The sequence below is a fragment of the Euwallacea fornicatus genome, chromosome 20, assembly GCF_040115645.1.
Source record: "Euwallacea fornicatus isolate EFF26 chromosome 20, ASM4011564v1, whole genome shotgun sequence".
In the NCBI taxonomy this organism is placed as follows: domain Eukaryota; kingdom Metazoa; phylum Arthropoda; class Insecta; order Coleoptera; family Curculionidae; genus Euwallacea; species Euwallacea fornicatus.
This window is the reverse complement of record NC_089560.1, coordinates 3,542,266-3,555,504: the sequence shown is the minus strand read 5'-3', so window position 1 is coordinate 3,555,504 and position 13,239 is coordinate 3,542,266. Positions and strand designations below refer to the sequence as shown.

The window sequence follows — 13,239 nt, the reverse complement described above, 5'->3', positions numbered from 1 at the left end:
AAATTATATTTCAACTAGTTTATTCATATGCAAGCAGAAAGTTATAATGTGAAAAACAGACGTCGAATTGCGGTCACTGATAGCCCTGAAGGTGACGTTATCAACTCGGGTTCTAATGACATTTGAACGTCATAGAAACGTCATGGTAAGTTACATTAAAATTACTTTGTGTCAGTTATAACCGCTGGAGACGTGTTATAAACGTGAGATACACCACAAATTAGTTTGGACCATAATATTTTTCTCATTGAAATGGGAAAATTAACGATAAAATAGCTATAAACTCCTACATCGATCAAATATTAACTTGTTGCGTAGGTAATATGAACACAAATCATAAAATCTATTCAATTCTGGAAACATTCCGATAGATGGCGATTTAAATTGCATACACTGCTTGACCGTAATATAATACGAGATGAATACATAGAAGATTCAAACACGCACTTAAGAGTACATAGATAGAACTATTTGCCATTTTAGTTAAGACTGACCAAAGACAAAGACGTTTGTTTCTGGATTGCTTTTATGTTATTATAATTTGTTAAAACTTTTGTCTACTATTTCTAAACTGTTATAATTTATCTCGCCATTGTACAGATTTGCGTTTAATCTGGGGATACTGCAAAGACCCACAAAACTGTAATCTACCTCATGGTCATTATTATATGATGATTATTTACCAGTTACCCAAATGTTACAATAGTCTTTATAAACCACACTTTCAGTGAATTATAAAGTTGTCCAAAATATGTTGTTTATTATTCGATAAATTTTAATTTTACTGTTAGAAGTTTATCAAGTTTAAGCACTATGCACATGTATCTGTAAAAGATTTTGCTGATGTATTAAGGAATTGAAATATAGTGAAGTATATTCTATAAGATTTTTTTTTTTTTGGTAATTCCAAGCAGATATTGTTTTCCCTAGTTTCCATTTACTCCATAATTTATTGATTTCAAATTATCGTTGATTGTCTTTTTTTTTCAATACACTATAACTTTGACTTGATCGTCTCTATGTGGGCTACAACCGAGTTGAGGTGAAATAAACCGCAAATATTTACTTAGAACCAATTCGCACACTAAAAACCACAAGTTTTATCTCTGAGGGAAGCAACGATAATGCGACACACCATTGCCAAACAAATATTTGACCTACGAACACAATTATTTCTTGCAGAGACTACCCCCATTACCATTATTCCATCCCCAGTTGCCATGGCGCAGTCGCAGCAGTACTGTTTGCGGTGGAACAACCATCGCACCAACCTCCTCTCGGTTTTCGATGAGCTCCTTCAAAATGAATCCTTCACCGACGTTACCTTGGCGTGTGAAGGAGGAAGCCCCATCAAAGCTCACAGGATGGTGCTGGCTGCTTGCTCACCATATTTCCAGGTAGTTTCAGATATGGAGTAAACCATAGAAGATCTACACTCACTACTTATTACAGAACATCTTCACTGACTTGCCCTGCAAACACCCAGTGGTGGTGCTCAAAGATGTTAAATATTCAGAAATTAAAGCCATTTTGGAATATATGTACCGAGGTGAAGTGAATGTGGCCCAAGACCGATTGGCGGCGTTGTTGAAAGTGGCTGAGGCACTGAAGGTCAAAGGCTTGGTAGAGGAAAATAGGTAATTATTTTTAATGTTTATTATTAATGATTTTATGCTCATTATGTTTTTTTTATTAAGGGCCTGCAAAACGGAAAAAGAGGAGCCTCTTCCTCAAGAGTACCACTCGCCTTCTTCAATGCCAGTCAACTCGAACTCAATTGCGTCTAATCCGGTGCATAGTAGCAGCAGTAACTCCCCTCCTCATTCCACCAGTTCAGTGTATAAAAGCTCTTATAGCCCTTACGACAGAAAACACCAGGAGCACAGCCCCAGGATGAACTTGCCGCTTTGGGCAGTTCCTGGACTGCCTTTACCTTCCCATAACAGAGCAGCCGTAAGTATCCCTATTGTGTACACTATAACAATGAATCTGAATCTGTGCGACTTCATTTGGTCACTTGGCAACGAGGTAATAATTTTTTTTTTTAATAAAATACTTATTTTGTCCATTGAAGTTTTACATATTGTTACCACTGTACGGCTATCATTGGTATTAGCTCAGAAACAAAAGTTGTTTTCATGTAACCATCTTTGTTTGATACTTGCGACGGAATAAAGACAACAATAGGGAAGTAAGTTTCATTTATATCAGTAGCTCTCCACGCAGTGGAAAAATGCCATTTTTTTTACTTCATAACACCTTTTGAGGCTCTCCTTGTTCTAAACCACCTATACAAAATATATTTAATTTGTTGAACATTTTTTTTTACCCCTTTGAGCATATAACTAAACTGTTTTCTTTATCTTCTATCTATGCTTCATTTACTATTTTCTGCAGCTTCCAAGCCAGAGTCATCCACATGCAGCAGCAACAGCAGCAGCAGCCATGTTAAGCAGTGCCTATGAAGCAGTTAATTCAGACATGTCTCCTCTTAAAAGGAAGAAACTGAGCAGTCTCCTGATGCAACGAGATACTCCGATTCTTAGAACAGTTCTGGGACAAGGGCAGCCGGAATCGCCGCAGCCGGTCAGTTTGGTGTGCAATCCAGACAGTGCTAATATGTCTGCTAGTGAGGAAAGAATAGTTAAGGTATGTTGTTACACTGTAATTTTATTTTAGGAGAATAAGTTACTTAAAACGTGTTGTTGCAGCACATGAAGAATGAGCCTTCCGAAGACGCTCAATCGCCCTACACGGCGGAATACAACGAATCTGTGACTGACGAGGAAGACAAATCGAAACTCGCTATTCCTTCATCGTCCCCTCAATCGTCCTCCCACGATATGCGCACAAACTCTGGAATAGCCACTTATGTCCCTTCTCAAAGACCCGAATGGAAGCGATATAAACAATATACTAGAAATGATATTATGTCTGCCATTGAGGCAGTCAGAAACGGCACTTCAGCTCTCCAAGCTGCCAAGCACTATGGAGTACCTTCAAGAACCCTTTACGACAAGGTTAAGAAGCTAGGCATCACTACAAGCAGGCCGTTTAAAAGAGGGAGCAATGGTACTTCCCCCTGCTTCCCTTATAGCTCGACATCTCCATATAGAGGACAATTATCAGAGAGTGAGGAAACCATGAACAACAACACAGCCTTACTGGAGGCCAGCACCTTCCTGCAGCATGCTCTAGATAGAGGAGGCGATGAACGCGAAGCTTTAGCTGCAATGGCAGCTGCAGCTGCTGCCCATGCTGTAGTGTCTGGTCATTCCACCAGCCCTAACAACATGCAGGCGCGCAGCCCTAGCCCCAGCCCCACAATTTTGAAATATATGAGACATAGCAGCTTGACGCCCTCTCCGGCACCGGGAAGTGATTATCACCATAGTGACCAGACGAATGGGAGCTCGGAGAAAGATAGGGATGACGATGAGGACCAGGTGGAGGATCTGTCGGTAAATCGGAAACACGAACCGATGATTGAATCCAGAGTGATTATGCCTCCGATGAACCAAGTGTCTGCCATCATGAAAAAGGAAGAAATGTTGATTCATAGTGTCAAGGAGGACTTGCGCCGGGAGATGAGAGTGGAGAGTGACGGTAATTAGTTTAGAAAAAAAGAAACATTTATTTCCCGTGCAATATGAAAAATCTGTGGTCGACTACCCGTACTCACTGTTAGCTTTATATTAAGGATTTCAAAACGTAATTGAGTGCCTGTTTGTTGTAGTTCTAGCGTCTAATTGATCGCACTGTATGAGGACCAATGCTCACCAGTTTTGCTACAATAGTTCCTCCTAAGGAAACTGCAACTCATAAGACTGATAGATATACTATGATTTTTTTTTATTTTATGAGACTGATGTTTTAAATGCATAAGAGGAGCAAGAAAGGGGATTAGGTCTGATTACTTTGACGAGATTTTTTTTCAGTTTAGCAAAGAGGCATCGCTAGACTTCAAACGGCGTGTTTGTATATAATAGTAGTTCCTGTTCGGGGCAGGTCAAAAATCGCGATTATTTAAAAATTGGAATTTTTATTTGAAACTACAATATAAAATTCTAAATCAAAAGCTTTAATGCAAATTAGTTGAATAGCCGCAAGTGGCTTGGTAGTTCAATTTCTATAGGTGTTTTAACAAAAGAAATTTGTGGGGCGTGAGCTCTATCAAACGTGTATTAAATACTATAGTAAGGCAGACTTTTAGTTTCCTAATTGCGGCATCTCACGGCACGAGCATTACAAGAGAAACTCAAATCGGCATCCAAGACCAAATTTTGCAATGTGGTTTAGAGAAGTAGGATCAATCTTCGATGAGTCGATTAACAGGGGATTCACGGCTCGTGGGAGGCCGTCTACTCGTTAGTGGAGTAACTAAAAGAATGATTAATTGATTGTTACTAAATCGGAAATAAAATTAATTTATTGTCAGCTCCTCTAGCCAGCTAATGAAACTTCGAAATAACTGGAAACTTGTACAATTTAACTGGAGTGCTTAAAAAAAGTCGAAGCTAATTCTGGAGGTTTTGGGGTTAAAGTTAGTAATATTGTTAGATGGTAAATGATAGGAGTAATTGAAGGTTAAACTTGTGTAGGAAAAATGTAAAAATATTCGGGAAGACGGGAAGAACGGGTTTTCTGTAGGTTTGTTGTAAATGCAAAAATGAGTTTGGAAGCACTTGTATAAGTTCAAAAAAGCCTTTATTAGAGATTTGCTCAGTTTAAATGCTCATATCTAATCTTGGGAAGGGACCATACATACTTAATACTGAGACATTTCACTCAAAATAAAGAATATTTTTTACATTATTATTGTCTCCCTGTTTTTGATGTTCTTTTCATTTAAGACTGATGACGTTGAAGTTTTTATACTGTAATTATTAATTTAATAAAGCAGCGGTATCGTGGACCAACAATCGTTTCTTGAATAATGTACTATACATATAATAGTTAATTTTGTGAGCAAAGTTTGTGCCTTTTCACCCTAATTATACATGCAAATCAAAAGAATCTATTAAATGTTGGAAACATTCCAGTAGATGTCTAATAAAACTGAATGTTATTAAATATACAGACACTGTTTGACTGCAATAATCAGATTAAGGTGTAATTTAGTTGAATGCCCATTACAATGTAACTTTTGCCATTTTAGTTAAGACTGATTATTATATTATTATAATTTGTTATACAGGTTGTTGTCGAGTATTTTTAATACTTTGTTATAGTTTATACAGATCTCTTCATTACTAATCATCTAGTACTTTTATAGCTTTGAGTTTAAACGAAAAAAGGATTAAACTCGCACAACTCTAATCTACCTCATTATGTTTATTAGTTGTATTCTTATTTATCCAGCCTGGATCCAAATAAGTCGTTAGAAACGTTTATATTCATATCTGAGTTAAATTTAAGTAAGTATTTACCTAAGCATGTAAATATGAAATGTTTCTTTGTATCATAAAAGTTCTTATATATTCAAGATAATAATCTGGTATGTTTCTGCTTTTTTAAACGACAATAGGGCAAAAAAAAAATGTTGTTCATAAGTGTTCAATCTGTGTGATGATGATTAGCCAGTTACCCAATAATATTACAATACCATATAAATAAATGCCGACTTTAATGAAATATAATATGTTATCCGTAATATGTTGTTTATTAACCAATGGTTTTTATAATTATTTTAATTTTACTGTTAGGTTTTTTACAGTTTTAAGCACTATGCACAAGTATGTAAAACATTTCGCTGATGTAAGTGAATTAATATAACCTATATTTTACAAAACATTGTCTTAATTCGTTACTTAAAATAATTAGAGAATTGAAATGAATTAGTTAAAAAAATCTAATTCATTAATCAAAGTTAACTTTAACTATCCGACAATCCAGTACTATGTTACGCCTATGTCTGGATTTAGAGCAGACAATTTAATATCCGTATATTTGCAGAAACCCTTACCTCAAAACACTCTATTTAGTATTACTTAACATAAGATGGCGCCACGATCGCTGCCACTAACGTTCTTCTCGTGACGTCATAAATCATCCGATTTCAAGGTGACGTTTGATTCGCTGAGGGAAATGTGGTGATTAAAAGGAGAAATTTATTTTCAAAGAGTGAATTCCTGAATTTGAAGAGCGAAAAGGTCAGTTTCGGGGGGACATGGCCGAGAATCTTGGTGACTTCACCCCCACCGGGGACTACAACATGATGACAGACGACCTGAGTGTAATAGATGGTAAGTTTTCTCTATGGGGTCTTCTCTCTCCTTCAGTTTGTTGTGGTGACCATGAAGGATATAAACAATGTATTATTTGGGTATTTTGTTGGTGTAAATGCGAGATAATTCATGATTATACTCATTATTTTTATATTGGGTTGTTACTTCTGCTTAGTTTGACTAGTTTTCAGGCAAACTGGGAAGTAATTACCCCTTAACCAACCCAAATAAATTTTGTGGTTCTGTAAGGAAACTGCTAAATGACTTATTCAATAGAGCAGGCTGTTCTCCTATTTTTGTTATTCGACTGTTATATACACCTTAATATTTTGATTTGCAGATATCTTAAAAACTGAACTGTTTGAAGATGCTGGACTCCTTTCCCAGCTGGATGAACTTCCCATGGACTTCGACCTTGATGGTATCCAGAATAGTCCTTTTTTAGATCCACACACTTTGTCTCCCAATGACAGTGCTTATCATAGTGACTCAACCTTTGTCACAGTTTCACCCCAATTATCCCCAAATTACCGAAACATACAACCTCCACAGACCCCATACTATCAAAGTGCTACAAATAAACCTACAAAAGCCCCAGTGAAAAATGTCAGTCTTAATAACTCCCAACCATCTCCTACTGTTTTGATTTCATCTGCAGCAATGCCTCCAAATAGTTCCCCATTGGTTTACACTACTTTACCAATTCAGACAAGTCAGCATATAATTGTTCAACAAGCACAGGGGACAAGTAAGAAGAGGCAGAGCTCTAAACTGTCAAATAAGACATCTTCAATGGTAGTACAAAATATTGGGCAGATATCTGGAGAGCAAGTTACCCCTGTAGTTTTACAGGTAAGTTATAATGGTAGATAACAAATTTTGATAAGAATAAAATTGGGTATATCATTTATTTTAATTAAGGATCAGGCTACTGCTGGTTATAAATTTTTAAAATTTGTAAAAAACGATGTAAATTTCATTTTGGTCTATGTAGTTTTAACTAGAATATATCCAGTGGTTGTTTGCTAATTCTCTCAGTAACTAACAAAAAGTAAAGTCCTGTGCAGAACTGTAGATAAAGATGCGCTAATGATTCTTACAGGCTAAGTTAATTTCATCTGAGTCAGCAGTTCCAACTCCCACAGTTATGTATACAACTAGCTCTACATCATCTTTACATACTTTGTTGACCACACCCCAAATTCTCACTACAACTGCTATACCTGTAATGGTCGATTCAGACAAAGTATGAAAATATCTTTATAAAACTTTATTCTTTATGTACTGATTTTGCCACAATAACAGGTGGCAATAAATAGAATTGTCCAAGGCAAGGAACCGAAAGTTAAGGAGGTCAAGAGAAGCGCACACAATGCAATTGAAAGGAAATATAGAACTAGTATAAATGACAAAATTGTAGAGTTAAAGAATATCGTCGCCGGAGAGGAGGCAAAAGTGGGTTATTACGTGATTTTCTCAGTTTCTGGTGCTAAAGCACAGCTTTTTAGATGAATAAATCCGCAGTACTTCGCAAGACAATAGAATATATTAGATTCCTGCAACGCTCTAATTCTAGCTTGAAAGAGGAAAATATGGCCCTCAAAATGGCCGCTTCTCGAAATACACTTAAAAATCTTCTTACCAACCAAGTGAAATATGGACCAGAGGATACACCCCCACATTCTGACATTTCTTCTGAACATTCATCTCCTTCAAGCCCTGAGTATCATGCAAACATCAAAGATGAGAGTGATGATGAGGTAATGATTATAAATCGAAAGAGACTTATCATAAACATTTGGTTGCTTTGGGACAAGATTGTCCCAATTTCCAGAGGAATGCTGGACAACTCAAGGTTAACTCTTTGCATGTTCATGTTTGCAATGGTTGCCTTCAATCCCTTTGGTTTTGCTTTAAGTAAAATATCCATACCTGATAGTAGTAGTGCTCCAGGTGGGCGAACCATTTTAGGATGTAAGTTGACCCACATATATCACTATTTTGTATAAAATTTTTTTTTTATTCTATAGGGAGTGAACAACAAACCGTTTCATTCTCTCCTTCATCGATTCTCTTATGGTTCCTCAATATATTCACAATTGGTTTTTGTCTTATCAAAATGTTCGTCTATGGTGACCCCATTATATCATCAAAATCCAGACAGGCTGAAAAGTATTGGATTCACCGAAAACAGGCTGATATATATCTGCTTGAGGTCAGAAACTTTTAGTTTTAGTATGCAGTTGTTAAGGATTTCGGGATATTTTAGGGCGACAAAGCTGGCGCAAAACAGGAACTGCTTCGTGCCCTTCAGGCTTACGGGATTACATTACCAACTAGTCGCTTGGAGTTATTATTTCGCCTCATTTGGCAATGGTTGAGGCAAGTGATTCATCGATTGTGGATTGGTAGATATTTGTCGAGACATGCTGGGGGACTTTTTGTTGATGGGTACGAATTAAAGCATTCACATGTTCATTCAAATATCAAAAAGCAAGTATCCCTATTTGTATTCAAACGTCTTAGAAATCTTCTTGATTTTCTTGGGAGCGTCCGTAACAATAAAATCTCTTATAATTTTGAACCAAATTATTTGTCACGCAGTGTTGATTATTCATAAAGTCTTTTTAGTGAAGTAGCTCAAATAGTTTGAAGTCGCATAATTCTGTAGGATTACACGATTTGAGTGCCAGACCTCCTGCAAAGAACTTGCCCTGGTTTTTAATGATCTTCACAAGGTGCAACTAATGCAAGGTCCTGAAGAAGCTTGTCATCTGTTCGGTTTAATAACCTCATTGAATGCTCTTAATTTGGCCGAGGCCGCCAAAGGGCGCATTAAACCTGTTGACATGATTGACATATACATCGGTGTAGCCCTAAGAGTCAAAGCTAGTTTACCTGGGTTCCTTCACATCATTGCTAAGTGAGTGGAAAAATATAAAATCTCAACACAGTTCTTCTTTATTTAAATTCAAGGTATTACTTGGGTTTGGCAAAATTGGCCTCGCTGAATTCGTGCGATCCTATTCCGTTGAGGCTCAAATGGGTCTTCACCCCATATGGATACAAATTTATGATGTCATTTAAATTTTCTCAGCGGTATAAGATCAAAAAGCTGCCTTTTACTAAGTTGGGCGATAACGTAGACCCTCTCATTCAGCTGATGAAGGTAGTAACTTAGTTGTTTTGGTTTTGTGCATGCTTATTGAATTTACTTCAGATATATCATGAGCATCTGTTAGAGAAAGCTTTATCGACATTGGTGGCTCCAGGGCAGAAGAGCGAGTTAAATCAGGACAAGAAGACAGATCTGAACGACGCTCTTACGTATCTGGAATTACTGAACGATAATACTGCCGTCGACGCCATAACAGTGTTCAAAACCGGTAGTGTTTGTAAGTGTATTAACTAGATTTTATGATCGAAAACTCTTTTTACGGCTCCATAGCCTACAGAGATCATGTAGCTGAATGGTGGGGAACGTTTGTGGCAATCGCCTGCTACTGGTTGCTACAGGAGGAAGATAAGGCAGATAAACTTTACAGGAAATTGGAGAACGTCCCTGATGCTTTAACTTCTTTGAACGATCCGCTGCCTAAAGCCGTTGTGGCTGCTTACATGGCAAGGCGGAATTATTTATCTATGAATTTAACGGTTACATCTAAACAGATCCAAAAACAGTGCGATTATGCCAGTCAACTCCTCTCGGATAGTTTAACTTACAGCAGTTGTAAAAAGGAGGACAGTTTGATTTTGGTATGTAAAAACTATAAACATATCACAAAGATAATGCTTTTTTTCTCAAAAACCGAGGTGCCCTTTTATATTAAGATTGGTAGTGTTCGGTGGTCGTTTCCAGGCTCGTTGATTCCCTCGATTTTCCCATATATTTTTCTCAAAATTTCGTTCATGCTTCCCAGTCTAATTCTATGGAGTCGAAAAAACAAGCAAGAGATCTTCCATTCTGACAATGTTGGTGCATTGTAGTTGCATTGCATATTGAATTAAAGTGCAGTGTTGCTTCAGTGCGATCAATGTTGCCGGAAATAGCACCGAATTGGTATAGTATAACACTCCCCTGCTACTCTCGCATAAAACCTGTTTTGAATGGTATTTACTTCTCAATTTCAGTTATCCCAACTGGTTGTCTGCGATTGGCTTCTAGAGACTAAAACATCGCTTTGGGAAGATAGTCTGGACGATGGGGCGAAACCACCGGCTTGCACTACCTATCTGACCTCCTTCAATAACGACTTAGCTTCCCTTAGAACTCTGACACAACATTTACCAGTAAAAGATTTTGTCATTATGATCGTGTAAAAAGTACATATGAATGTTTATTTCCAGTTTGCTTTGTCGAGAGTGTTTCTCTATGAAGCAACTCTCAGATTAATGGCTGGAGCTGCTCCAGGTAGGACACAGCAACTTTTAGACCGAAGTTTGCGTCATCGACATGGAAAATCGTCCATTATTTGCGGGAAAGGTGAGCATAGATCCCCATCATAGTTAGTCTTCTTTGTAGGAGAGTTTTTACTTTCCATATATGGATTTTTATAACTAACGTCTAGCTGAAATGAATGAAATTTTAAAGGTTTCCTTATATAAATACCGCCAGTCCTAAATATATTTTCTTTGTTTCTCAGCACATAATTAGACACAATATGTATATGTTGACATAAAAGCATTTTTAGGGGATAAAAACAATCAAGAAATGGGAAGCGACAGACAACACGCCACTGCCCTTTACATGGCTTGCAAACATCTACCAGGACAACTGTTATCTACTCCTGGAGAGCGTGCAGGTATGTTGGTAGAGGCAGCTAAAACTTTGGAGAGAATTGGAGATCAGAAACAGTTGCAAGATTGCTATAAACTAATGAAAACCTTTGGAACGAATGCCGTTATTACAAACTAATTGCAGTAATCATTAGAAAATAATTATTTTTATTTTATAGTGAGATTTTTTTATTGTATAGTAAATTCAAATTATTGTGTTAGTATTTAACAATACCTAAGTAATTTATTTTTGCTTAGACCGAGGGGAAGTTTTGTAGCTAAGACTTTAAATTAAAAAAAAAGTTACATATATTTTAAACGTAGATTAAGCAGTGTACTTTCTTAAGAATTCATTCTTACCCATACAGGCGATTTTATATAACTTCATGTTTAACAGAAAAAAATTAATAGCAAGTAAATGGAATTATGAAGTTGCAGTGTGAATAGAAGTTCCCGAATAGAATCAATTTTAGTGAGAATGTAGTCCTGCGTTAGTGCTATTAAATTGTTGAAACGTTAAGATCTGTATGTTGTTTATTCTAAAGAATTTTTGTCTTCCATTTAGGAAAAAAACGGTTGAGGAGGAAAAATCAGTTGAAAGAGTACGAAAATATATTTTTGTGTAAATCTGTTTTTTTTTAAAACCTTTTTCTAAATCTCAAATCTTGGTACTAAACAACAATTTCAAAAAATTATCTTTCTTTAGGGGCAACAATTTCCCGCACCAACTTCAAAATGTGTACAACGGAATGTGTTGAAGAAAGGAGCTGGTCTGCATGAGTCTGAATACTCCCATTGGCGGCTATCCTAAATGTCAAAGCTCGCCCTTTTAAAGCCTAAATAATCCTTAATTGAGATATTTTCATTAGTCAGTGGAATAGATACAAACCAACATGGCATCTTCATCAGTGGTATCATCTCCAGCAAAAATAACCTTAACATTTCCCTGCCATTTTTCCTCCCCAAATTCTCGATTGAGAATTAGCAAAGACACACTTCCTTTATTCCATTGAACCTTAGGCCTTGCTTCTAATGCCATATGAGCGTTGCCGACTTTAAACCCTGCTTTTTCAATGATAGTTCTTGCAGTAGCTTCAATTTCCGGTCGTTTCTCCTCGGGCGTAGCTCTGAAATGGAAGGTTAAAGAGGCTCCTTTATCTTCAATCCAGGCTCCATCCCTGACCACTGATTCATCCAGGCTTGTTATCAAATTTCGAACCTGATCATTAAATTGAGAAGGCAGTTGGTGGACGTATTTGGTGCCGTCAGGGTAGATAACTTGAAGACCATGGTTTCCTGCATATACTATGTTGTTTATACCTACCTAAAACGGGAATCAGAATACAAGAAAATCGAGAAAATCCAGGGAGAGAATAACCATTTGCTTGACGTTGTCAGGGTTTCTCCCTGAAACGATGGCTAGGAAGACTTTGGGTGATTTACTTAAGTCTTCCAATAAAGTCTTGGTTTCGGGAGGGATTGTTGCGAGGTCAGGATGAGCTACTATAGGGGTCAAAGTGCCGTCATAGTCTAATAGGAGAGCCACTTTGTGAGCTTCGTTTAGGTACCTTAAAAATGAAGGAGGAATCTGTTAAAAAACAGTAAAGTGAAATCATGCAAAACGATTCTTTATTGGTTGTCCTTTATGACTTAAAATATTGGTGCCTATACTTTGCTTCATATGGTTTTAGTCTATATTTTCTTCAACCCAAGATCTGAATTTTCATGATTTTAAATTATTGCTGCTGCTTCTGGACATTATGGTGAAGATGAATTCATTACAAAATGACTTACTGTTTTAAGCTCTCCTCGTAATTATCGAAAACCTCGTGGCACTGAACCCCACATTCTATTAGCAATTTCATTACAATTACTACCATCCTCAAAACAAACAAAAACTGAGAGTTGTTACCATTAAGTGCCATTGTTTCCAACCTGCAGTATCGTCGACACACGTCTTCGCCTAATAACTATAGGAACACGACTGGAGAAATCTCCAAAATCTGTATTTTGCTCTAGAAATCGGCACTTGCGTAACAAATAACATGACAGAGGCGTCGCAAGGGAACGTTTGATAGAATTCTTACGAGAAATCCTTAAATTTTAATTTCAAATTTCGCGCATTAAAAGCAGCTTTATCGCTTTATGGTTGAAGGAAAAAGATGTGCTCTAAAATATTAATCTTATAAATTTTTTAACGAATAACATAATTTATAACACTGGGCATTTTATTTGA

At 36.9% G+C, this 13,239-nt stretch overlaps 3 protein-coding genes across 6 annotated transcripts in view; 2 read left to right on the top strand and 1 right to left on the bottom strand.

Annotated features, from left to right (window-relative positions):
- The window catches only part of LOC136345544 (protein tramtrack, alpha isoform-like), a 31,022-nt gene extending 25,253 nt beyond the window's left edge, over positions 1-5,769 (top strand). For all 3 annotated transcript variants that reach the window (XM_066293971.1, XM_066293972.1, XM_066293970.1), the window contains 5 exons: positions 1,183-1,397; positions 1,453-1,637; positions 1,698-1,953; positions 2,398-2,649; positions 2,712-5,769. In XM_066293971.1, coding sequence (XP_066150068.1) covers positions 1,221-1,397; positions 1,453-1,637; positions 1,698-1,953; positions 2,398-2,649; positions 2,712-3,614 — 1,773 coding nt within the window. In that variant the 5' untranslated portion in view covers positions 1,183-1,220 and the 3' untranslated portion in view covers positions 3,615-5,769. The remainder of the gene's footprint in view (positions 1-1,182; positions 1,398-1,452; positions 1,638-1,697; positions 1,954-2,397; positions 2,650-2,711) is intronic.
- Positions 5,770-6,052: 283 nt separating this feature from the next.
- Positions 6,053-11,630, top strand: SREBP (Sterol regulatory element binding protein). Of its 2 annotated transcripts, none has more exons than XM_066294162.1 (15): positions 6,053-6,245; positions 6,568-7,079; positions 7,330-7,473; positions 7,533-7,682; positions 7,736-7,987; positions 8,045-8,201; positions 8,258-8,442; positions 8,497-8,678; positions 8,899-9,150; positions 9,204-9,396; positions 9,448-9,613; positions 9,676-9,983; positions 10,359-10,517; positions 10,575-10,710; positions 10,919-11,630. In XM_066294162.1, the coding sequence occupies exons 1-15, from the start codon at positions 6,170-6,172 to the stop codon at positions 11,140-11,142; spliced, it is 3,096 nt and encodes a 1,031-aa protein (XP_066150259.1). In that variant the 5' UTR covers positions 6,053-6,169; the 3' UTR covers positions 11,143-11,630. The 2 variants fall into 2 exon arrangements, with proteins under 2 accessions (XP_066150259.1, XP_066150258.1); XM_066294161.1 differs by having other exon boundaries at positions 9,448-9,622.
- Positions 11,598-13,069, bottom strand: LOC136345651 (uncharacterized). The gene is made up of 5 exons (XM_066294167.1): positions 12,916-13,069; positions 12,798-12,852; positions 12,382-12,571; positions 11,893-12,327; positions 11,598-11,839 (listed from the first exon to the last, which is right to left on the bottom strand). Exons 1-5 carry the CDS (start codon positions 12,926-12,928, stop codon positions 11,696-11,698), a joined length of 837 nt encoding a protein of 278 aa, XP_066150264.1. The 5' UTR covers positions 12,929-13,069; the 3' UTR covers positions 11,598-11,695.
- Between the last annotated feature and the right edge of the window lie 170 nt (positions 13,070-13,239).

Coding starts and splice junctions, on each gene's coding strand:
- LOC136345651 (XM_066294167.1), bottom strand. Junction 12,328..12,381: donor CTGACAACGTCAAGCAAATG/GTTATTCTCTCC, acceptor TTCCCGTTTTAG/GTAGGTATAAACAACATAGT. Junction 11,840..11,892: donor CTGATGAAGATGCCATGTTG/GTTTGTATCTAT, acceptor AGGATTATTTAG/GCTTTAAAAGGGCGAGCTTT.
- SREBP (XM_066294161.1), top strand. CDS start 6,170: ATGGCCGAGAATCTTGGTGACTTCACCCCCACCGGGGACTACAACATG. Junction 7,988..8,044: donor AAGATGAGAGTGATGATGAG/GTAATGATTATA, acceptor CTTTGGGACAAG/ATTGTCCCAATTTCCAGAGG. Junction 8,679..8,898: donor GGGGGACTTTTTGTTGATGG/GTACGAATTAAA, acceptor ATAATTCTGTAG/GATTACACGATTTGAGTGCC.